This window comes from Heterodontus francisci, chromosome 13 (genome assembly GCF_036365525.1).
Source record: "Heterodontus francisci isolate sHetFra1 chromosome 13, sHetFra1.hap1, whole genome shotgun sequence".
NCBI lineage: Eukaryota > Metazoa > Chordata > Chondrichthyes > Heterodontiformes > Heterodontidae > Heterodontus > Heterodontus francisci.
Genome location: NC_090383.1, coordinates 95,927,214 through 95,953,608, shown reverse-complemented (window position 1 = coordinate 95,953,608; position 26,395 = coordinate 95,927,214). Strand labels below are relative to the sequence as shown.

At 45.5% G+C, this 26,395-nt stretch overlaps 1 protein-coding gene across 2 annotated transcripts in view; it reads left to right on the top strand.

Annotated features, from left to right (window-relative positions):
• abcg8 (ATP-binding cassette, sub-family G (WHITE), member 8) overlaps positions 1 to 26,395 on the top strand; it is a 73,038-nt gene that overhangs the window by 9,841 nt on the left and 36,802 nt on the right. For both annotated transcript variants that reach the window (XM_068045219.1, XM_068045218.1), the window contains exons 3-5: positions 10,372 to 10,522; positions 21,229 to 21,467; positions 22,714 to 22,846. In XM_068045219.1, coding sequence (XP_067901320.1) covers positions 10,423 to 10,522; positions 21,229 to 21,467; positions 22,714 to 22,846 — 472 coding nt within the window. In that variant the 5' untranslated portion in view covers positions 10,372 to 10,422. The remainder of the gene's footprint in view (positions 1 to 10,371; positions 10,523 to 21,228; positions 21,468 to 22,713; positions 22,847 to 26,395) is intronic.

Below are 26,395 nucleotides of genomic sequence, written 5' to 3'. Positions count from 1 at the left end.
AGCTATCTACCTCCTCTTTAAATACTTTCAGTGATCTAGCCTCCACAACTCTCTGGAGTAGAGAATTCCAGACATTCACTTTCCTCTGAGAGAAGAAATTCCTTTGCATCTCCGTTTTAAATGAGTGTCCCCTTATTCTGTAACTGTCCCCTAGTTTGTGATTCCCCCACTAGTGGAAACATCTTCTCAACATCTGCCCTGTCAAGCCCCCTCAGAATCTTGTGCATTTCAATAAGATCTTCCCTCATTCTTCTAAACTGTAGTGAATAAAGGCCTAACCTGTTTAGCCATTCTTGATAAGTCAACGCCTTCATTCCAGGAATCAGCCTAGTGAAACTCTTTTGAACTGCCTCCAATGCCAGTATATCCTTTCTTAAATATGGGGACCAAAACTGTACACAGTACTCTAGGTGCGGCGTCTCCAACACCCTGTACAGTTGTAACACGACTTCCCTATTTTTAAACTCCAACTCCCAGCAATAAAGGCCAAAATTCCATTTTCCTTCTTAATTCCTTGTTGCACCTGCATGCTAACTTTGTGTTTCATGCACAAGAACACTCAGATCCCTCTGTGCTACACTTCTTTGAAGTCTCTCTCCATTTAAATAATAGTCTGCCTTTTGATTTTTCCTACCAAAGTGCATGACCTCACACTTTCCTACATTAAACTCCGTCTGCCAAGTTTTTGCCCACTCACTCAACCTATTTATATCCCCTTGCAGATTCTTTATGGCCTCATCACAACATCCCCTCTCTCCTATTTTTGAATCATCAGCAAATTTGGATATATTACACTCTGTCCCCTCCTCCAAGTCATTAAGATAGATAGTAAATAATTGAAGCCCTAGGACTGATCCTTGTGGCACTCCACTAGTTATGCCTTTCCAACCTGAAAAGACCCATTAACTCACAGAAGACAGAGCTGGGATTAATCAATCCTCAATCCATGCGAATACATTACCCTATTACCATAAGCTCCCATCTTGTGTCTTTAACAGCGTACTAAATCATAATTACTGCTAAACAACCTCTGGCCCTGAAAAACTTGTTTTCTGTGTGGAGTCTCATTCCCTCAGAACATTTAAAATTGCAGATTTTTAATGAATTAAGTAATTTTTTAATTTTTGCTCGCTATTTAAATTTCTTCATTAACTCGTATGTATGTCTCAGTCTTTATTTTGCTTTCTGTACAATGATTTAAATGTGATTTTATTTTCCCCACTTTATATTTCCTGCTTTGCTGTCTGAGAATTTTTCAATCCATTTGGCTGATAAACCTGCCTGATGCCTGCTCTGTTGCTAGATGCCACAGATCCCTGTAGAAGGTGTTAAATTGAAACTGACATCAGGAAAGAGGAAGTCTCCGCTCTAGAGCCCCTAATCTTTGTGGGCAGCTTTTCTGAGGTCAGAGGCAAATGGTATTCCTTCACTGCTGTCCACAAAATCCGGGCCAAATCATGTTATTGATTTAAACCTAAAAGAATAGATTATGATTTTGGTGAATACTGGGTAAAGTATTTTTAGCATTGTCTTGTGTCAAAATTAAAGTGGAGTTCCTTTTTTCAAGGTGCATTGTAAGTAAAATTGAAAAGTAACAATATCTGCAAATATTGTCATTTAATTTCCCGAAGACACAGCTTCAAACTGGAATACAGTTGCAAAAGTACCGTTAGCCCTTAGGGCCTTACCCAAGTGGTCATTCTTGTATGACCCTAAGCAATGACTTTTGACAAGCTATTTTAGCCGTGGAGGGCATTTCTGCCAAACTCACTAAAGGTACTGCCTTTCCCTAAAAGTACTGATTCAAGATGGAGAGTAGCTCTACAGGTATCTTTAGTACATTACCATTCTTCATGTATGAAGTTAGGCAACAGCTGGCTATTTGATTGAGGAGGCTATCTGAGTCAATCCCAATCCAATCTAATCCAGTATCAAACACATAGGGTGGAATTTTGCCACCCTCTAGGAAGTCCCAACCTGAGAGCAAAGCGGGTGCCAAGACTATACAGGCAGGTGCCGAAAGAGGAAATGCAATTTTATTGGGGCTGTCAAATTAACGGCCAGCAGGCGTAGGAGCTGGCCAATAACGTGGAGTGGGCAGGGGAAAGTATCGGCACCTAACAAACAGGTGCCATATTTAAAGGGGAGGCATCACTCTGTGGTAAGACAGCACAAGCAGAGGAGAGTGAAGGGAAGGCATGACAAGTGTGGCGGCAGTGAAAGAGCAGCATCTGGAGGACGGATGGCGCCCAGGTTCAATGACGCCTCCCTGGAGGTGCTCCTCCAGGTGGCAAGGGCCGGGAGGGGAGTCTTCATCCCTTGTGATGGCAGGAGTAGGCCAGCAAGGCAGACCAGGAGGGCGTGACTGGAGATCAGCTAGGAGGTTGGCAGGTGTGGGGTGGTCCCACAGACATGGTTGCAGTGCCAGAAGAGAATCAATGACCTTGTGTGTTCAGGAAAGGTGAGTGGAGATAATAACATTAAACTTGCAGCCTTGACTGTCACAAATGGTGCAGATGAAACGTGACACAGGTACCCATCCAGTCATCAGCCATGACCAGGCACCAGTATTTGCTGTCAGAGGCATAGCCTGTCAGTGGAGTATCCTGGTCAGTCAAAGTTGACTGCTGCACTGCCAATACTGAATGGCCAAATGCAGCAGGCATCCCTTTAGTGCAATGATAGACATTGAGGCTGTCAACTATATAGGTGTGCAGCATGTCTATAAAGGGAAAGTTGCAATGTCTATTTGTGTCTTCAGGAGAAGAGAGCTCACAACGCTAGAGAAAGACCAAGGACAGGAGGCAGCATGCCAAATCTCGCAGTGCTGACCCTGATGGAAGAGGAGGCGATGGAGTGAGGCAGCCTGGAAGCAGGACAACCTGTCACTGGAGATCGGTGTGGAGCCATGAGACAGTGAGGAACCTAATGGAAGAGGCCATTAAACCTTCTGGCGAGCAACAACTAATCGTGCTTCTGTGCCCATCACTGAACACAGGGAGCTCCAGTTGAAGGACAGCCAGAAGGAGTTGTTGGAACACTTAATGCCCTCACATCATTCTTCTCCCTCTATCGCAGGTCAAGTAGAACACGAGGCAGCAGCCGCGGCTGTGGGAGAGTTTGACACCTTGGAGGAGGAAACATCTGAGGAGGCAGCATTGCAGTATTCCATCGCACCTTCCACCAGCACAGATACGCTCATTGCTGGGCATTTGATCATGTGTAGGAACAGTGCACTATCTGGTAAATACAGAACCAATGCACCTGAGCAGCTGATGGAGGCAGTGACAATTGCAGCCACTCCTATTCAGAAGACTGTGGACGGGCATGGCGATGCTCAGCTTCAGGCAGATGACATGCCTCAGGAGTCAAAAAGAAGGTGGCAGATGTTGGAGCTGCAGAGTAAGATGTGTGGACATCTGTTGGAGCTCTGAGGCTTTGCACACCCATTCAGGAATGATGGAGGAGTCCATCAAGGCCATGAGTGCAGCCATGTCTCTGGTGTATGTGTGCATGACCTCTTCCATTGAGTGGCAACCCTTATGAAGAGCTACATCCAGTAGACCACCCAGTGGATGCAGGTGATGCCCACTGACCTGCATGTTATTGCCTCTCCCATGAACTATGTGGAGCAATGGCTGGGTGAAGGGCTGGGGACACTAGGAGAGCTCACCTAATGCACATGCTCCTCAGGTGAACAGGGAGGGACCCACCCTGAAAGGGTAGAGGAGCAGCTGCCTGAAGTCCCTGAGGGCTCCTCTCAAGGCACTCCTGGCATGGGTGGTGGGTCCTCAGTCCCTCTGACTGTGACCCCTTCCCCTCCCAAGACTGTAAAGACGGAGGTGGCTCCTACACAAGTGCAGTAGGCCCCGCTCCCATTAACTGGGGCCCTCTAAGCCTCAGAATCAGGACAACTGTCAGTCATCGAAAGCAACGGAGCAAAAAGGTAAGCAGGGGAAGCACAACGTATGAGCACCCACAAGCACATGCGTAAATCCACCTAGCTGCACTTGGGTATCACTGGGTGATAGTTTGTTGTTGTATTGTCATATCATTGTCTAAATGTGTGAAATGAAATGTAATCTGTTGCACCACAAAATGATTCCTGTAAGCAATAATGCACTATTGGGCCCTGAACAGCTGGCATGTTCTTGATAAGAATTTGATGGAAAGGTCTGGACCACATGAGGCTAAAGTGTTATCCAGTGTTGTCCATGCTTTGGCCTGATGTCATGACTGGTCCAATGAGATATTAAGGGCATTCAAGCAAAGGGCAACAGGCCTATAGGAGGGAGAACACTTAATTTTTCACATGGGCGTCTAAGAAAGGCTCATGAGAAACCGACATGCCTCATTGGTGCCGATGTCATTGTGCCTTGCCTGCAGCCCTTCATGTGCATTGGCATTGTCCACCTGATTTACAGCCCTCTCCAAATCTTCCTTGGAGGTGGAGGCGTCCTGCTGTGGGAGGTCCTCACTCTCCAAAGGTTCTCCCCTCTGTAACACCAAGTTGTATAGAGCAGAGCACACGACGATCAGCAAGACCCATGATGGAATATGTTGAAGGTCTCCACCAGATCTATCCAGGCATCTGAACCTCATTTTCAGAAGCTCTGTGGCTTACACAATGGTTTCCTTTGTTGTCACGGGCAATTGTATGTTTCCTCTGCATCTGTGCTGGGGTTCTGCATAGACGTAAAGAGCCATGTCTTCAGTGCATCGCCCTTGTCGTCCAGCATCCATTCTCGAAGGCGTACTGGTGGCCTGAAAAGCTCGGGCACCTGGGACTGCCTTGGGCTGTAGGAGTTGTGACAGCTTCCCGGGAACCTTGCGCAGACCTGAAGGATCCGTTTGCAGTAGTCGCAAGCCAGTTATACATGGAACGAGTGGAAGCCCTTCCTGTTGATGAAGGCTGCTGCCTTGTCTGTGGGAGCCATAAAGGCCACATGCATGCAATCGATTGTACCCTGTGCCTGGGGGAATCTAGCGATTGGCCCCGAATCCTACAGTCCTCCCTCTCTGCCTGACTGGCTGAAACCACACAAATTGGCCAGCCCTCCCGAACATGGCATTTGTGATCTGCTTGATGCAGCAATGAGCCACAGACTGGGAAATCCCACAGATGCCTCCAGAGGATTCCTGGAATGATCCTGAGGTGTAAATATTCAGCAGTACTGACATTCAACTCCACAGGCAATGAGTGCCCACCACTTCCCACTGGATTCAGATCCTCCTCCATCACAGCGCACAGATTGTTGACTGCCTCCTTGGCCAGGTGCGATCTTCTGCAACTTTGCTTTAACATCCGCAGGAAGCAGATTCTCTGCCAGTGAACCCTCTCTGGTAGCTTCTTCTGTGCATATGAGGCCGGTTGTGTCCCCCTCTGCACCCTCATCATCGCCTCCTTCCACCCTCATGATCCTCCTGCCCCTCTGGGTGTTGTAGCCTCGCTCCTGGTGGCTGCACCTCTCTCGTGCTCCTCCTCATTGGAGGTCTCAAAACCAAAGTGCATGAAACCCATTGTCACTTAGTGCTCACTACTCAAGCCTCTCGTTTACCTTACACTGCGCCTCAGAGCATTCAATCCATATGCCTCTTACTGTGAAGGGAATTGAGGGAGCAGAATTCTTGAGAAGCATTCAGGAGAATTTTTTTAGATTTAGAGATACAGCACTGAAACAGGCCCTTCGGCCCACCGAGTCTGTGCCGACCATCAACCACCCATTTATACTAATCCTACACTAATCCCATATTCCTACCACATCCTCACCTGTCCCTATATTTCCCTACCACCTACCTATACTAGGGGCAATTTATAATGGCCAATTTACCCATCAACCTGCAAGTCTTTGGCATGTGGGAGGAAACCGGAGCACCCGGAGGAAACCCACGCAGACACAGGGAGAACTTGCAAACTCCACACAGGCAGTACCCAGTATTGAACCCGGGTCGCTGGAGCTGTGAGGCGGCAGTGCTAACCACTGCGCCACTGTGCCGCCCCAAGAATGTTTTTGGACAGAATGTAGCAAGTCCAACAAGAGAGGGCGCAGTTTTAGATGGTTTTAGGAAATGAAGCTGGACAGGTGGAAGGAGTGGCAGTGGGAGAGCATTTTTGTGGTAGTGATCGTAATTCAGTCAGTTTTAACATAATTATGGAAAAGGACAGGGATAGAACAGGAGTTAGAATTCTCAACTGGGGCAAGGCCAATTTTACTCAGAGGAGTGATTTAGGGAAAGTGGACTGGAAACAGCTGCTGGAAGGTAAATCAGCGTCAGAGCAGTGGGAGGCATTCAAAGAGAAGATTGAAGGGGTTCAGAGTAAACATCTTCACACAAAGAAAAAGGGTGGGATAGCCAAATCTAGAATCCCACGGATGCCAAGGAGCTTACAGGGTAAGATAAGGCAGAAAAGGAAAGCTTATGCCCGACACCGAGAACTCAATACTACAGAAAGCCAAAAGGAGTATAGAAAGTGGAGGGGTGAAATCAAAAAGGAAATTAGGAAAGCAAAGAGGGCATGAAAGAATATTGGCAAGCAAAATCAAGGTGAATCCAAAGATGTTTTATCAACACATTAATACGAAGAGGATAACTAAGGAAAGAGTAGGGCCCATAAAAGACCAAAAAGGTAACTTGCGTGTAGGCGCGGAAGATGTTGGGATTGTTCTTAATGAATACTTTGCGTCTGTGCTCACAAAAGAGGGGGACGATGCCGATTTATTGCAGTTGAAGAAGAGGGGTGTGAAGTATTGGCTGTGATCAACATAGGGAGAGAGAAAATATTAATGGATTAGCATCCTTGAAAGTTGATAAATCAACAGGGCTGGATAAAATGTACCCCAGGCTGTTAAAAGAAGCAAGAGAGGAAATAGTGGAGGGTCTGACTGTCATTTTCCACTCCTCACTGGATACAGGTGTGGTGCCAGAGGATTGGAGGACTGCCAACATTTTACCTCCTTTTAAAAAGGGAGCACGGGATAGACCAAATAATTACAGACTAGTCCGTCTAACCTCAGTAATGGGCAAATTATTGGAATCTATTCTGAGACAGGATAAACTGTCACGTAGAAAGGTATAGATTAATCAACGATAGTCAGCATGGATTCGTTGAGGGATGATCTTGTCTGACCAGCTTGATCGAATTTTTTGAAGAAGTAACAAGATAGATGAGGGTAGTGCAGTTGATGTGGTCTACATGGATTTTAGCAAGGCTTTTGACAAGGTCCCACATGGCAGACTTTAAAAAACATCCCATTGAATCCAGGGAAATGCAGCAAAAGGATGCAAAATTGGTTCAGTGGCAGGAAACAAAGGGTAATCGTTGACGAGTATTTTTGTGACTGGAGGGCTGTTTCTAGTGAAATTCCACAGGATTCTACCATCCATTGTATATTCCATAGTCAGAGTTTTACAGCACAGAAACAGGCTGTTCGGCCCAACGCGCCTGCACCGATCATCAAGCACCCGTCCTAACTAATCCCATTTCCCCGCACTTGGCCCGTAGCCTTGTATGTTGTTGCATTTCAAGTGCTCACCTAAATACTTCTTGAATGTCGTGAGTGTTCCTGCCTCTACCACCCCTTCAGGCTGTGTTCCAGATTCCAACCACGCTCTGGGTGAAAGAATTTCTCCTCAACTCCCCTCTAAACCTTCTGCCCCTTACCTTAAATCTATGCCCCCTAGTTATTGACCTCTCCGCTAAGGGAAAAAGTTTCTTCCTATCTATCCTATCAATGCCCCTCATAATTTTATATACCTCAATCAGGTCCCCCTCAGCCTGCTCCACTCCAAGGAAAACAACCCCAGCCTATCCAGTCTGTCTTCATAACTGAAATGCTCCAGCCCAGGCAACATCCTGGTGAATCTCCTCTGCACCCTCTTTCGTGCAATCACATCCTTCCTATAGTGTGGTGACCAGAACTGTACACAGTACTCCAGCTGTGACCAAACCAGTGTTTTATACAGCTCCATCATAAGCTCTCTGCTCTTGCCTTTATTAGCTGAGGCATAGAATACAAGTATCCCATATGCCTTCCTAACCATCTTATCTACCTGAGCTGCTGCCTTCAGTGATCTATGGACAAGCAGCCCAAGTTCCCTCTGACCTCTGTACTCCCTAGGATTCTACCATCCATTGTATATTCCATTGCTTTGTTAGACCTCCCAAAGTGCATCACCTCACACTTCTCAGGATTAAACTCCATTTGCCACTGCTCCGCCCATCTTACCAGCCCATCTATATCGTCCTGTCGTCTAAGGTTTTCCTCCTCACTATTTACAACACCACCAATTTTCGTGTCGTCTCTGAACTTACTGATCATACTTCTTATATTTACGTCTAAATCATTAATGTACACTACAAACAGTAAGGGTCCCAGCACTGATCCCTGCGGTACCCCACTGTTCACAGGCCTCCATTCACAAAAACAACCCTCTACCATTGCCCTCTGCCTCCTTCCACTAAGCCAATTTTGAATCTAAATTGCCCTGGATCCCATGGGCTTTTACCTTCTTAACGAATCTCCCATGCAGGACCTTATCAAAAGCCTTACTGAAGTCCATGTAGACTACATCAACTGCTTTACTCTCATCTACACACCTTGTCACCTTGAAAAATTCAATCAAATTTGTTAGACACAATCTCCTCATGACAAAGCCATGCTGACTATCCCTGATCAATCTCCACTTGGAGAGGCAGGGATTAATCCTATCTCAGAATTTTTTCCAATAATTTCCCTACCACAGATGCTAGACTCACCGGCATGTAATTACTGGTTACCCTTCTTGAATAATGGTACCACATTTGCTGTCCTCCAATCCTCTGATGCCTCTCCTGTGGCCAGAGAGGATCTGAAAATTTGTCAGAGCCCCTGCTATCTCCTCCCTTTCCTCACATAACAGCCTGGGTTACATCTCATCTGGGCCCAGGGATGTGGCTCAGTACTGGGTCCCCTGCTTTTTGTCGTACGATTAATGGGAAAATACTGAGAGGTGTAAAGTGAGAGACCTTGGGGTGAATGTCCACAGATCCCTGAAGGTAACTGGGAAGGTCGATAAGGTGGTTAAGAAGGCATATGGAATCCTTTCCTTTATTAGCTGAGGTATAGAATATAAGAGCAGGGAAGGTTATGCTGGAACTGTATAACTCATTGGTTAGGCCACAACTTGAGTACTGTGTACAGTTCTGGTCACTTATTACAGAAAGGATGTAATTGCACTAGAGAGGATACAGAGGAGATTTATGAGGATGTTACCGGGACTGGAAAAATGCAGCTTTGAGGAAAGATTGGAACAGAGAAGGCTGAGGGGAGATCTGACTTGAAATGCAAAATTTTGAGGGGCCTAGATAGAGTGAAGGTGAAGGGCCTATTTACTTTAGCAGAGAGGTCAGTGACTAGGGGGCATAGATTTAGTCAGCGTAGAAAGATTAGAGAGGAAATGAAGTTTTCACCCAGAGGATGGTGGGGGTCTGGAACTCACTGCCTGAAAGGGTAGTTGAGGCAGCAACCCTCAACTCATTCAAAATAAGTCTGGATATGCACCTCTAGAGCTGTAATCTGCAGGGCTACGGATCAAATGCTGGAAGGTGGGATTAGAATGGGTGGAAATTTTTCGGCTGGCACGGACACAATGGGCCAAATGGCCTCTTTCTATACCGTAAATCTTCTATGGTTTTCTATGATGTGCTTGCCAGGTTTGCCCAGCCTCCAGCTTGTCACTCCTGTGATGTATTCATTCTCACCCTCCCTGCTGCTGCTCGCAATGGTTGCCAACTCCAGCCAGCACTGACCTGCTGCTGAACTCCCACCTCCTTTATGGACAGTGAGGCTCTGAAGCTCTGTTCTTCACATACACCCTGGTAAGATTTCAAATCCTCCAGAAAATACCTGTCAATTGGCTCCTTAACAGGTTCAATTGCCTGCTAGCCACCGACGAGCGCGATTTCCACCTGGCAGCCCGGCTGCCTCCGGCAAAATTCAACAATGACATAAACGCATGAAGCTTCCATGCTGACTTGTTCTTCCACCATTTTGTCATTCCTCCCACTGCCCAGGGTGCAAGAAAATTATTAAATGACATAGTTCAGTAGAAAGGGCGCTGGCTCATTTTTATCTTCTCTAATCCGGAGACAGTGAAGCCAACTGTAGCAACATACCATCATATCAGTCAACTCGGCACAATCTGGCACCTTCCTAGTCCACTTCATTCAGTATCACACAATGCAGTGTACTTAGTCACTGAGCTACTGCGATCTCTAATGTGTTTATAAAGAAATGATGCTGTGTAGAAATTGTTAACTTGTATGAAACAAAGTGTTTTAAGACTTCTTTTGGCATGCTCTAGAATGAACTTCTTGCCTACCACATACAGATAAATACTACAGCACAGATCCCCTGGTATGAGAAGCTGGCAGAATTACAGATGCCGTGGCAATGGAACTCAAGTGGACAAGTGATAGCTCTGAAGAATCTAAATCTTAAAGTCAGAAGTGGGCAGATGTTGGCTGTTATAGGGAGTTCAGGTAAGAGTCATCCAAATTGGTGTTCTCGTTTATTGGAGAATTTTTTTCTGTTTCTTTACTCCTAGTGTATTCATTTATGAATGGCAAATGCTGTTCTGGGCATGTGCAATTTCATGATGCGAGCACTGAAGATGTGCATTCAGGAATACCATGTTTTAACACTGAAATTCCTCTTTAAATCAAAACAAGAGTGCCACTTGAATTTGTAACAAGTTTGATATATTAACTATATCACAGGGATATGTGGCTTTGAAACAAACAACTAAGAATGTGATTTTTGTTAACATGTCATTTATGACAGAGAAAATTGAGTATTCTCTTTTTATTCAAAGACTAATTTCACCCTCCTCTTAGTGACTCTTCTTAACCCGGTCATGGAACTACCCCTATGGCTTAATGCATTCGTGAAACACTTGGGTTTCCTGGCCAATTGGAGCAGACAGGCATAAGGACAATTCGCTGCGGTCTGTTTCAGCTGCACTCTTCAAATCAGACCCCTGCAGGGGTCTGAATGGAAACGTTATGGAAATGCCAGAACTGAGCCAGCAACTTGACAAATGCAGGCTCAACATGCAAAGGCTGCATCACGCATCTCAGATACATCCCTGGGTATCACGCTGCAAGGACCCACATGGAGGTTCTGTTCCCTGCGGATAGGAGCAAGAAGGGAGCCACAGAGAACAAGATCACGTGTCAGCAGCAGCAGTGTGGTGCCTTGTTCCTGGATGCCATGCTGGAAGGGGTTTAATGTCCTGATCAGGCCAGGAAAGGTGAGTGGCATGCCCTCTCTCTCTGCCTTACCCAGCCTTTGTCTGCGCATCACTCCTCATACTAACACACCTTGCAGGTGAGCGCATCGCTCTATATTGAGGCACCTCTTCACATCCCCCATCTGACCAGCCACCACTGACATTCACCCTCACCTTATTGTAATGTCATGGCCATTCCTCACAGTGAATCTCCACAAATGCTGTCCTTCCATCCTCAATATTCCACAGCTCACACTCAAGTCTCTTTCTCTCCTTGCAGGAGAAGAGAGCACACATGAGGGAGAGGGAGAAAGCAGGGAGTGGCCCAACAATCATAGCCACCCTGACAGCAGCGAAGGAGGAAGTGCTGGAAATGAGCTGTGTCTTTGCTTGCCTGACTATTGGCAATGGAGAGATGGGGCTCGTCTCACTACATGGTGACAGAATTAACTTGATGCCACCAGCCACTAAAATATTACAACCTTCACAATGGTGACTTAGAACCCTATCAGCTTGTCAGTTATAATTCCTGTCTTTCATCTCTCACAGGTCCCACAAGTGTCCCTGAGTAGTGAAGGAGGTCACTCACTCTGAGGAAGCAATATAACATGACTCTGGCGCAACCTTCACCAGCTTAGATACGCACACATCAGTGGGGTTACCAAAATAGGTAGTTCGATTGTCACATGGTGAAGTGCACATCACAAGTGAGCAGGAACAGGTGGTAGAAACAGGTACAGCAGTGAAGAGTCCCCATAAGAGGACGCAGGTCCCTCCAAGCTCTGATCAGCTGGACACAGATGTCAAGCCTCAAGGTTAATCTGTCTGTTATCCATTGTTTATGCTTAAGAGCTGCTTATAGGCCAGCCACCTAGACTGATTATTCTACTTTCTGATCAAACTATTTAACCGTAAAATGATTCACAATTTCTGTTACGGCCAGGTGAGGAGGGGGTCACAGTCTCCCCTCTTGCCCTTTCTCTTATTTGACCGCAACAGGGTTTATTCCTTTTTTCTAAAAGAAAAAACAGCAGTTGTGCTTACAACCTCAGTGAGCATTTTACCTTTTATCTTTAATATGATCGTGAAAGAACCAATCAGACAGGTTTTCTTGTGTTTAAGCAAGAAAGAGGTAAGTTTATTATACTCAACAAGCCAAACTCGATCTAAAAATAATTTTTTAAAAGCCACACATTCACACGAGGATCTCTCTCAAACACAAATAGATTACAAAGTGGAAAGTAGGTTTTTTGGTTGGATGAGAGCCCAGAATCAATACAGTATGGTGACTTGGAACCTGATCAGCTTGTCAGTTATAATTCCTGTCTTTCATCTCCCACAGGTCGCATAGTGTCTCTGAGCAAATACAGTAAGTTTTAGCATAATCATAGAAAAGGACAAAGATAAAAGTTCCAAATTGGGGGAAGGCAAATTTTAAGAAACTGAGAAGTGACCTGGCGAAAGTGGACTGAATACAGCTACTTGAAGGAAAATCAATGGCAAACCAGTGGGAGGCATTCAAAAGCAAGGTACTATAGGCACAGTGTAGGCATGCCCCCACTAAGATAAAGGGTGGTACTGCCAAATTTAGAGCCCCCTGGTTATCTGGAAGCTTACAGGGCAAGTTAAAGCAGATGATTCGGTGGTCTTCCGGATGAAGTCATATTCTTGAAGTCTTTGGCTGGTCAAAGTGCATTTTATGACTGGCCTGCTTGGCTCAGTTTTCTTGGAGGCAGTCTTGTATAGGTGGCTCTCTTCCTCTGGTCTCTGTATGTAGCAATCTGTAAGCTTGAAGGGTCCACAGTTGCAGACAGTTTTCAAACTTGATGTTTTCTGTAGAGAAAGAGAGGCACACAGCCTTTTTTTTTTTTGTTTGCTGCACACTAAAGTCTGGCTTGGGTATAAAATTGAAACCCAACCCTGGCCCAGCCCGACCCGACCACAGCCATCCCGAACCTGACCCAGGCCAAAGTCCTTCAATTTATTTTCATGCCTGACCCAACCCAAAAATATCTAACCTGTTCGTACAGAAAAAAAATCACATCAAAACGTAGATTAAAAAGAAAGCAATACAAAACAAAACCCGATCCGAGCCCGAATGCTGGACACAGAATATAGACCCGACCTGACCCTGACCCGAACTGGTTTGGTCGCGTTTGGGTCGGGTAGCTAGGCTTTACTGCACACTCAGTTACTGTTTTGTCTTTGTTTGGGGAAACTCTCAGTTTTCACAGAGATGGACAGGCAGTCACCGGACTGCCTCGGTGTATTCTCTGAATCCTTCTAATGAGAGACTAGGTTCAAAATTGGCTCCACAGACATCAGGATACTAATATTTACATTTGGAGGGGTATGTTCTTTCAAAGTCAATGTGTCTGGATTGCCTTGAATGCCTGCTAATGTAGCAATCCTAGGTAATTCAATTGATTAGAGCAAGCCATTGTTCTGGGTCCATGCTGCTCAGACCTCTGTCTCCTGTTGGAGGCCTTGGAATGTGACAAGGTGTTTGAAATGCAAATTGTGTTGGCCATCATGGTTGCCAGTTTTTTAGACGTTAACCGAAGGATTTTCCTAATGTAAGTTTCCAACCAATGAATTAAATACTCATTACACTTGTTTCTAGTGAAATGAAACATGGGGTATCAATCCTCTACCTTATTTCAAGCTAAATATCTATGATTTTACGTATATTCCTAATTTATAACAGAGAAAATGGACAAAGGGCACATGAAAGTGGGATCTCTGCTTAATGCACTTCCAGTCCTGACCACCTTGCCCTCCCTCAGAGCCCCACATGATACCTCCTATCACGATAGACAAGGCTATCCTTGCACAGGTGCAGATGGGGCAGTCTGTGGCAGGACCTTCGTGGACTGAAAAACCCAGAGACATCCGCCAAGCGCATCTGAGTAGGGGACGCAGTAGCCTGCCTCCAGCTCTGCTGAAGCCACAGGGGTTGCACTACATAATAGGAAAAGGGAAAAAAAGTATTTGTAGTTGAACAAGCATGTTCACTTGGGTGTTTAAGACTGTTAAATTGTCACATTTCAGTTCAATGTTTATCGACCATAAACTATTTCAAAACTCCGTTGTCTAGTCCGCCCCGTTGTTGCCTGCCACCTGGCAAGTGGCCTTCTGCTGTGTTAAAAATGACATGACAAGTGTGACGGAAATCACACCTGCCAAATGGAAACATTAATTTCATCATATGGGACACTACTGAAACCTTTTTTACTGGACGTTGCACATAACATGTTTTTAAAAAAAGCAACAAAGCTGACCAGCTGAAAACATGGTTGCACATTTACATTTTGAGACAGTTGAATAGAGAGACAGTAGGAGGGCTCACTGATTTAATTAACAAGCTTGGTCTGGGCAATTGTGATAATCAACATTCTTTGTGTAAGAGCCAGAACTCCACACCCCACCGTGTGAGTCTGGAAAGATTTGAAATCAACAACCCTCCCAGAAGCTGCTGTTTCACACAGATGGTCACATGACCTACATGCTGGCCAGACTGGGGACTGTTTGAATTCTGCCTCACAGAAAGGTAACAGACTGCAACTGAACTCGAAGAAAGCACTGCTCTCGCTCTCGCTGCCACGGTGTCCGCCTCAAGACAACAGAACATTACAGGCGATCACCAAGAAGACAATTGAAGCCTCTCTTCGGCCTTCTGGTACTAGAGAAGCAAGCTTAAAAATTGTGCACTGGGCCCTAGCGAGAACTCCAAGACCTTAACTTCAATCAAGGACGTTACATCAAAGACAAAAGACAGTAATTGAATTCCATTTATTGCCAACTCTTCTTCAACCCCCACCACCCCCCAATTCTTTCTTCCCCTTTGTATCTATTTGTGTGTGTCTTTATCTTGTGTGCATGTGAGCGTGGTTGAGTCATGTATTTTAGAGATTTTAACTGTGTTAGAGTGGTAAGGCTAATAAACTTACATCTTTCTTCTTTAAACCTAAGAAAACCTGTCTGGTTCATTTGCAATTACAGTTAGACAGCAGTGAGCAAAGACTCACTGAGATGGCGACAGTAACCCCAGTGAAAACATGGCCAATATGGAGAATACAAGTAACACGGGGCTGTATGCTGACTTTTTAAAATGTTCCCAATTGATTCCAAAATTCAACGAGGGAGATGTGGAAGCATTTTTTGTAACTTTCGGGAGACATGCAAGGCTGTTAAAAAGGCCAACTGAGAGCTGGACTTCCCTGCTGCAAAGCAAGTTAACTGGAAAAGCCCATGAGGTTTATTCCCTGTTGCCAGATGAGAGTTCATCAAATTATGAACTGACTAAAAGTGCTATCGTTGGGGCATTTGAGCTAGTACCGGAAGCCTACCGCTAGAAGTTTCGAACCCTCCAGAAACCAGCTGATCAAACTTACTTCGAGTTTGAGAGAAGTAAGCAGTTGGCTTTTGATCAGTGGTTGAGGGCTCTTAAAGTACAGCCCACCTATGAAAACCTCAGAGGTGATTTTTTTTTTTACTAGAGGAATTTAAAAACTCTCTCCCACTCTCCACAAAGACCCATGTGAAGGAACAAAAAGTACACAGAGCGAGGCAAGCTGCAGTTCTAGCTGCTGAGTTCGCTCTCATTTACAAGTTGGCTCCCCAGGGGAAAACCTTTCCTAGTCACCCCCACAAACCTGAAAAGGACAAAGGGTGGGAAGGTAATAGGAGCCCAAGCAGTCCTGGGAGAGAAAGAAAAGCAGGACACACAGGGGGCCTTCCTCCAGCCAAAAAGGATAGTGCTGGAAGTAGGAGTGAGACCCGGATGCCTGTGTGCTTCCGTTGTAATAAGGCAGGTCATCTAAGAGCTGACTGCTGGAAACTATGGGGAAAGCCTGTGGGGTTAATCAGGGTACACCCGCTCAGTGCAGGAGAAGGGACACTGATGGGAAGTGCAGCCGAACAGGCTGTGGCTTTAACTGCAGCAGCAGTAAAACCCAGAAAACATACTGCTGTGGGTGCAGGAAAATTTAATATGATCCCTGAAGGCTATCAGGATTTTGTATCCCCTCAAGTAGGACAAGCAAGCCCATGGTCATATTCAAGGAGACAGGGGCCATCAGATCCCTTTTGCTGGAAAAAGGCATGATGCTTCCCCCAGAGAGTGCAATAAACACCAGAATGCTGGTAACTGGTATTGGAGGGCAGTGTATGCCTGTACCTTGACACCGGGTGCACTTGGAGTGCGACCTAGTTTCAGGACCGGTGACCATAGGGATTGTCCATAGTCTGTCTGTGGATGGGGTTGATCTGCTCCTAAGTAATGATCTGGTAGGGGAAAAGGTGGTAGCTTCCTCAGCAGTGATAGAGAGACCGAAGGAGGTCAAGGAGACAGGGCAGTAGCAGGAGACGGCCCCGGCAGTTCCCCTGAATGTGTAGTGAATGGGGCCATGACCAAACCTGCTCTCCCCAGAGGAGACTGAATTGGCACTGCAGACAGATGACCATGCGATTTGTCTGTATGAAACTTTCTTTGGAAAGTTAGAGGACCCAGGGAATGGATTAAATGGATCTTCCCTAGTTGAGGCTCGCAAGCCACCCCAGTATTGAGAGAGTTCGCACAGGCTGCCCAGACTGAAATTGAAGCAGAGGGAGTCCCTGATTGCTACTAATTAACGAATGAGGTGCTGATGAGGAAGTGGAGTTCTCCTTACAGACCTGAGGACAAACAGTGGACAGTGTTTCACCAGTTAGTGGTACCAGTAAGAAATATGAAGAATGGCCCATGAGTTGACAATGGCTGTACATGTCGGTATACGAAAAATCAAAGCCCGCATAAGGCAGCTGTTTGACTGGCCAAAGCAGTTTGACTAGAAACCCCAACCTGCAGTGAAGTCTGCCCCGATAATTACTGCACTGGCATTTGGAGGGCCCTCCAGCAGAGAGCTGGTGAGCTGTAAGGGACTCCTGCTGAGAACAAAAGGGGACAGACAGGCAGAGAGTTCGAGGAAGGGGGCAAAGAGGACAGGGTAAAGGAGGCCCGTGAGGATTCCCAAATGAAAACCACGGTCAGCCAACCCCGAAATGTTGGAAACATTAGGCCCCACATCCTCCTATGTAAATGCAGAACATACAAACATACGCATTAGGAGCAGGAGTAGGATACTTGGCCCCTTGAGCCTGCTCCTCTATTCGATCAGTTCATGGCTGAACTGATTACTCCACATTCCCACCTACCTCCGATAACCCTTCACCCCCTTGCTTATCAAGAATCTATCTGCCTGTGCCTTAAAAATATGTAAAGACTCTGCTTCCACCGCCTTTTGAGGAAGAAAGTTCCAAAGACTCACGACCCTCTGAGAAAATATGTCGCCTCATCTCTGTCTTAAATGGGTGACCCCTTATTTTTAAACAGTGACCCCTAGTTCTAGATTCTCCCACAAGGGGAAACATCCTTTCCACATCCATCCTGTCAAGATTCCTAAGCAAGCTCAAAATTGTGCACTGGGCCCCAATGAGAACTCCAAGACCTTAACTTCAATCAAGGACATTACATATTACATCAAAGACAAAAGACAGTAACTGAATTCCATTTATTGCCAACTCTACTTCAACCACAACCCCCATCCCCTGCAATTCTTTCTTCCCCTCTGATTCTATTTGTGTGTGTGTGTGTTTATCTTGTGTGCATGCGAGCGTGGTTGCATCGCGTATTTTAGTAACTTTAACCGGGTTAGAGTGGTAAGGCTAATAAACTAACATCATTCTTGTTTAAACCTAAGTCAACCTGTCTGATTGGTTTATTTGCAATTACAATGACCGAGCAGTGAGCAAAGAGTTGGTAAGCTAAAATCACCGTGTTTTAAAAGAAAAATCCTGTTATGGCCAAACCAGGAAAGGGGCAAGAGGGGAGCCTGAGACCCTTCTTCACCTGGTCGTAACAACGGGTTATAGATGAACAATGGGTGTCTGAGAGAAGGATGGATTATTGACTGTGGGTTACTTTGCGCTGAGGGCTCGGGGGCAGGAGGTGCACAATGGGTTCAGAATTGGTTTGCCAGATGACTGCACTTTCTCAGATTAACTGAAGCATGCCTAATCAGTCCATCCTGAGCATCCATGGAAACTAAGTGTGTGGCTGCAGGTGCCTTACCAAATCAGGCACCTCCTCCCCCTCCTGCCTGCCCACTAACCGACCCCCCCCCCCACCACACACAACTGCCCCTCTTCTGAAGATGCAGAGCAGTCATCACTTTCCTCCTCCTCCTGCAGCTCAAGTCTTCTTTGCTGCCCAATATTATGCAAGGTGCAGCAGACTGGTCTGGTCTGGAAACCCTTGCTGGTGCATAGTGAAGGATGCCCCCAGACCTTCCATGGCACCTGAATCAAATCTTCAGCATCCCGATGGCTTGCTCAGTGACCACATTTGTGTCATGTGGCTTCTGTTGTATCGTTCCTGGGTGTCAGTAGGCGGGCTCCTCACAAGTGTCATCAGACATGTCCTTAGAGGGTAGCTCTTGTCTCCAAGGAGCCATCCACTAACTCTGCTTGGAAGTGCAAAGATGTGTGGAAGACTTGACTGGCACAGAATGAAGGCATCATGGCAGCTTCTTGGGTATGTTGCACAGACATGCAAGCTGATCTTTCAGTGGTTGCATACCAGCTGAGCAATAATGGAATGAAAACCCTTTTGTTTGATGAATACTGCTGGGTGATTTCGGGGCACTTTGTTGTCACATGTGTGCAATCTGAATGACTCCCTGTAGCTGTGGGAATCCAGCCAGACCATTCAGGTGGCAGCCCTGGCAAACATAGCATCAGTCACCTGGGAGATGCACTTGTGTGTAGCAGTTTGTGAGATTCTACAACTGTCACCAGCAGACATCTGGAAGGAACCGGAGGCGCAGAAATTCAGGGCTGTTGTGGCCTTGGCCGCAACTGCCAATGCATGCATGCCTGGTCTACTTGGCAGGAGATCTTCTAGGAGGCTACAAATGTCCTGACGGGAAACTCTGAGCCTCCTGAGGCACTGCCTGTATAACCAGTGCTGGAGGTATCGCCAGCTGTGAACTGGAGCTCTGTGTTTATCCCCTTTGTCTTGTGGATTGACAGGTGGTTGAGGGGAAGGCTGCTACCTCGTCAAAGGTCCAAGATAGAGCCGCATAATCGGCTCCCATGCTGTTGAGAAAACTGACAGCAGGGAAGTGCAGAGCAAAGGCAAAAAAACACCAAAATCTTGGAAATTATCTTCACAACAGTGAAAGCACACTCTCGGAACAAGTTCTGTGAGCAAAAGCCTTTGTAGGAAAAGAAGTGGCTTTCTTGCCTGTCAGTTGCTTTCTTGCCTGTCAGTTGCTCAATCCCGTCAATCCCTGTTGTCCTCTCATTGTTTTACCAGGCGAGTTCCAGGAAATCCTAGGAACCCAAGTGCTGACAGTTAAAGACAGAATCCATGGTTAAAACTCCATTCAGTTACTTTTTAACATGTTCAATTATTAGACGTACCAATCCCACAGGAGTTTCCTGCGCAGTAACAAAGTCGCTCGAGTTAAATATAGAGGTTGGTGGGTTCCTACTGGCTTCCTGACACACCAGCATTTTTATCTCTTTTAATCTGCCCTCCATGCAGAAACCTGCCCACCCTGGCAAGTTAAAAATTTCCTCCTGTGAGTCTGGATGAGAACATATTGGCTTTCACTCTGATGCCCTCAATAGTTGAATAACATGCCAGTGCTTACAGTTTGGATTAATGAGTGATACTGTTGTGATACTGGAGAGCTGTCACTGCCTGAGGAACTCTACCTCAAGCTGAGTCATTGCCTTTAAGGAAGAAAAGGAACATTGGGTCATGCCCTTCACATTATGTTGGACACAGATTTTAAAAGCATGGGGCTGGATTTTCATGTTTGGAGCAGGAGTCAGGACTGTTTCCAGGTATCCAATCCACCCCGGGGAGGGAGGGAGAACAGTCACTCTTCGGGAATTTCAGGGAGGCACCCTCTTAATTAGCATGGTGACAGGTTCCCGAAGCTGGAGGGCCAATCAGAGGCTTTACAGCTTGAGAGGAGCAGCAGGCTGCAGTAAAGGGTAAGTAACTGAGAGGATGCTTCAACATGAAGGTAACTTCTCACCAACATTTTAAAAAATGTTACTAAAAAACAGAAAATGCAGCTAGGCAACCACTATGGGGCAGGGAGTAATGGAGGTGGAGGCAGAATCCTTCTACAGGGCGGTCTTTGACTGCACCTGCACTCAGGCATGCAGAGAGTGGCCTGTCGGCCTACCTGGAGCACTGACACTTGGCCTGCCACTGGGTGCCCACCTCCAGGCTGTTAAACTGCCCCTGTCATGCCGGGTAACTGTAGGCCAACTGGAAAAGTGCTGTTAACAAGGCTCTTAATTAGCCTAATTGGCTGCCCGCCTCAGGGGCAGATAGCCCTGCTGGCCCTGAAACTGCCTCAGCAAAAATGGCTGGCACCGGGAACGGTGTTGGGAAACTGGCACGCTGGCCGGCGCCGATAATCTCTGGCCCCATCTGCCTGGGTTTCCCCTATCGGTGGGGCCCGAGGAGTCAATAATTGAAATATGGGAAACTTGACTTTTGTTGTATTTGGTATTCTGAATACTGAATATTGGATTTCTCAATGCCAGAATTTCTAGTCACATTTAAAATATTCATCTAGAGCTCTCCTTTGGTTCAGTTAACAAATGCACTTAAATTTAGAACTGAGCCATGTAGACCAATGGTATAAACTTCTGTTAATGTTAATACACTTGCAGTGACCCAGCAAACATTAATACACTCTTATTCCCTGCAAATGCTGATTTACTACCAAGGTGCCCTGCCCTAACTTTCATTATTTGTTGGCATTGCTTTCCTTTGAGTGGCAATCTTTGCAGAAACTCTGTTTTATTGGTGTAGAGCAGGCCTCGGAAATAGATCCTTAAAATATAATTAAATGATATTTGAATTATTTTTCTTAATTTATGAATAAACAGCGTGTGGGAAGACATCTTTACTTGACATCATCACCTGCAGAGATGAAGGAGGGAAAATCAAATCTGGCAAAATATTGATCAATGAAATGCCTGTCAACAAGCAGCTGGTTAAAAAATGTGTTGCACACGTACGACAGGATGACCGATTATTACCCAACCTCACTGTAAAAGAAACATTAACATTTGTTGCAAAGTTGCGACTTCCAAACGACTTCTCAGAAGAACAAAGAAACAATAGGGTAAGAATCATGGAAGTCTACAGCATAGAAGGAGGGCTTTGATCCATCATGTGATTGTCAGCTCTTTGCTAGAGCAATCCAAAACCAATGCCACTGTCCTTCCCTGTCCCCATAGTTCAGTATTTACCTCTGCCAGCCATTATTTTCTTACCACACTGTCTCAATGGCTTACTGTGTAAATACAGTGCCTGGTGTGGAACTGAGAGTTGTACAGACCAGGAAGGTTCAGGTTTAGTTCCTGGTCTGTGCTATGTTAATTGATCTCCGTCATGGACATAAAAGAACATTATTCAGTGTCCTTGCCTAGGAAGGGAAAAATATCAGATAGAGTTCCTGTTTCTGATAGCTATAGTACTTGGGGAAACGTACCTATGCAAGGATACCAAGGTGACTCTCACCAAAGACAAATAATCAGTCAACGGTTAATATTTAAAGCTCGCACATGATGAATGGTCACTTGAGTGAGTTATGAGAGGAGTCACATATCAGCCAAACTGGGTAAGGACAGCTGGTTTCCTTCCCTAAAGGGAATTGGTGAACCTGTGGTATTTTTTTTTACAACAAGCCAACAGCTTCATGGTCACTTTTACGGATACTTGCTTTTTAATTATTCTTTCAAACAAAATTCAAATTTGCAAACTGCCCTTGTGGGATTTGAACTCGCGTTCTCCTGGATTATTAACCCAGTAACATACCCATTATACTACTGCACCCTTTTGTCTAATTTTCAATGTTTATTTTTATTTTAAACCATTTATAATCAATTACCCTCCCCTATGTGCAGAGTTTTCTTTTTGTATTCAATGTGAGGGATGTTGCTGCAGGAAAATGAATTTCCTATGTTCAAGTGTCAAGATGGACCATTTCTAAGTTTGGTGAGATGCAGCTCAGTGCCAATGTGCCTTTGTCCCAAACCAAGCGACATTCTGATCACTTCCCTAATGAGGTCAGAACTCTGTTCCAGCTAGTGTCAAATTAGGGTTAGTTTTATGCTATGGGGTTGCACATTTTATGTAAAAGTATTATAGTTAGTTACAGACAGGATTTAGCATCCCATCAGTCTCTGCTTGATTTCCACAAGTTCTCTTCATCTGTAAACATGGATTGCACAAAGTTCCAAGTTATGCAGAAAACTGTTGCTTTTAGTATAATTATTTTTTACTTTATGATTATATTAGGAACAAACAAATACTTAACATGATAGGGCAATAGGTATAATCTTAGGCTTGATTCTTGACATTTTCAGGTAGAGGATGTTATAGCAGAACTCCGACTTAGACAATGTGCAAACACTCGAGTTGGAAATTACTTTATCCGGGGAGTCTCTGGAGGTGAGAGACGACGGGTGAGCATTGCAGTGCAGCTTCTGTGGAATCCTGGTAAGTAGCCATTAATTATTCATCTCTCTGCTAATGTTATATGTCCAAAAGTGCTGAGTTATGTATTTGCAGGCATCTGAAACTATTTGCTTCCATGTAGCCATTGTTCACAAATGAATGTTGGCAAGCTGTATCAAGTGACAGAGCTAACTTCATTCACAATCCTCTTTGCTTTTTCAAGTTTGGCCAACTTTCAATCCACCTAAAAGGCCTGTGTTCTATTTCATGGTCTGGATTTTTACCAGCCCCCCGATTGTCGTGGGTCGAGGCAGGGGGGCCTGGAGAATACCTTCGGGAGAGGCCCACCACGAGCCTTGACGGCGGGAAGGCCCTGCCCCATTTTACCGCTGGCAGTGAGGCCTCGTGGTGGCTCCCCTGCCGCTTGGTGACGGGAACTTCATTAAAATATTTAAATCTATTTAAATTAATGAGTTAATACTTACCTTGTCATGACGTCCGTCCCACTGTGATATTCCGGTTGCAGGAATTCCCGTGCCTTCGGATCTCCATTTGAACCTGTGGCACTTTTTTTACAACAAGCCAACAGCTTCATCGTCACTTTTACGGATACTTGCTCTTTAATTATTAGTTCTTTCAAACAAAATTCAAATTTGCAAACTGCCCTTGTGGGATTTGAACTCACGTTCTCTGGATTATTAGCCCAGTAACATAACCATTTACTCCATTATCTATTTTTCAATGTTTATATTTATTTTAAACCATTTATAATCAATTACCCTCCCCTATGTGCAGATTTTTCTTTTTGTATTCAATGTGAGGGATGTTGCTGTAGGAAAATGAATTTCCTATGTTCAAGTGTCAAGATGGACCATTTCTAAGTTTGGTGAGATGCAGCTCAGTGCCAATGTGCCTTTGTCCCAAACCAAGCGACATTCTGATCACTTCCCTAATGAGGTCAGAACTCTGTTCCAGCTAGTGTCAAATTAGGGTTAGTTTTATGCTATGCGGCTGCACATTTTATGTAAAAGTATTATAGTTAATTACAGACGCTTTCAGGGCAAGAGGGTGCCGGAGAGCAGGGAAAACCATTATGATTGGTGGAGGCGATGGTGGGAAGCGGTTGAAGATTAAAGTGAATAAAGTTCGGGGGGGAAGGTGGGCTCGGAAGGTAAGTTGTTTTGGGGTGAAAGGGCAATCAATAAAGTGGATAGTCATTGGTGAGGTGGGAGAGGGCTTGAATCATTTATTAAATTTTTCACATTAAATTTTTAATGACTATTCCCTTAAAAACTTAAATTAATTGTAACGGCTTGAAGCCCTTTAAAAATGGTGTTGGCGCCTGCGCAGTGGTACCGGACGCAGTTGCTGAGGACGGAATGCCCACCGCCTCCATGTCATTGGGGGCAGGCGGTCTGCCCCATCCATGTAAATGAGCCACCACGCTAAATATCACGGCGGATCCGCGGAGCGAATCCTGCATGAGCACCTGGCCATCTTTGAAAAATTATGGCCCATGTCATCATACTTGGTGGACTAATTATTAGTGTGGCACAAAGTCTGACTAAAACCTAAGTAGATCACATCCACAGAATTACATTTATTGTGCAAGATCTCCCTCCCATAGATTAATGGTGCTTCCCACTTACAAACACCATACCTATCTAGATGTTTCATTATTTTTACTTTCCAATTCTTGAGTTTTACTCCCTTTTCTAATGATTCTGCAAAGAGCAACTTCATTAGCTAATTATTTCACTCTTGTACTAAGCCTATCTAGGCTGGATGCCTTCTTTTCCTTTAGCTTCCTAACCTGACCAGCCTATCATTTGCTCCTGTTCCCCTTGCAAAAAAAAACTGTTCCGCTTCCAAAGAGGGGAGATTCCCCACGGTTTGCACCCCATGGGTGCACGATGAGTACAGGAAAAATGAATTCATTTAGTATAATTAATATCCTCTTGGTCACTTGTAATGTAACCTTTGGGATCTTTCAATGTCACACTATTTATTTTTTTTTCACCAGCTTTTGCAAATATGTTTATAGAAATACTTGACATTTCCTTTACTATTTGCTGATTATTTCTAACGTTTTCTTAACCTCCTTTACTATGTTATGTATTCATTTTGGTCCACTGTGCTAGCCGTAGCTTTAGAACAATCTATTTTCTGCCCTAACTCGTCTCATTACTTGAGAGAAACAGAAAAAGATTGTTGCAAATGCTTCAGCCTTATCTTTCGCACTGATGTGCTGGGCTCCCCATCATTGAGGATGGGGAGATTTGCGCAGCCATCCCCTCCAGTTAGTTGTTTAATTGTCCACCACCATTCACATCTGGATGTGGCAGGACTGCAGAGCTTAGATCTGATCCGTTGGTTATAGGATCGCTTAGCTCTGTCTATTGCATGCTGCTTACGCTGTTTGGCACGCAAGTAGTCCTGAGTTGTAGCTTCACCAGGTTGACACCTCATTTTGAGGTATGCCTGGTACTGCTCCTGGCATGCCCTCCTGCACTCTTCATTGAATCAGGGTTGGTCTGCTGGCTTAATGATAATGGTAGAGTGGGGACATGCCAGGCCACGAGGTTACAGATTGTGGTTGAGTACAATTCTGCTGCTACTGATGGCCCACAGTGCCTCATGGGTGCCCAGTTTTGCATTGCTAGATCTGTTCGAAATCTATCCCATTTAGCACGGTGGTAGTGCCACACAACACGATGGAGGGTATCCTCAATGTGAAGGCGAGCCTTCGTCTCCACAAGGACTGTGCGGTGGTCACTCCTACTAATACTGTCTTGGACACGTGCATCTGCGGCAGGCAGATTAGTGAGGACGAGGTCACGTATGTTTTTCCCTCTTGTTGGTTCCCTCACCACTTGCCGCATACCCAGTCTAGCAGCTATGTCCTTTAGGACTCGGCCAGTAATGGTGCTACCGAGCCACTCTTGGTGATGGACATTGAAGTCCCCCACCCAGAGTACATTCTGTGCCCTTGCCACCCTCAGTGCTTCCTCCAAGTGGTGCTCAACGTGGAGGAGTACTGACTCATCAGCTGAGGGAGGGTGGTAGGTGGTAATCAGCAGGAGGTTTCCTTGTCCATATTTGACCTGATGCCATGAGACTTCATGTTGAGGACTCCCAGGGCAACTCCCTCCCGACTGTATACCACTGTGCTGTTATCTCTGCTGTGTCTGTCCTGCTGGTGGGACAGGACATACCTAGGGATGTGATGGCAGTTTCTGGGTCATTTTCTGTAAGGTATGATTCCCTGAGTATGACTATGTCGGGCTGTTGCTTGATTAGTCTGTGGGACAGCTCTCCCAACTTTAGCATAAGCCCCTAGATGTTAGTAAGGAGGACTTTGCAGGGTCGACAGGGCTGGGTTTGCCAGTGCCTAGGTCAATGCCGGGTGGTCCAGGTACAATTGAGTGGTTTGCTAGGCCATTTCAGAGGGCATGCAAGAGTCAACCACATTGCTGTGGATCTGGAGTCATATGTAAGCACAGCAGATTTCCTTCCCTAAAGGGCATTAGTGAACCAGATGGGTTTTTACAACAATGGTTTCAAGGCCATCATTAGACTGGCTTTTAATTC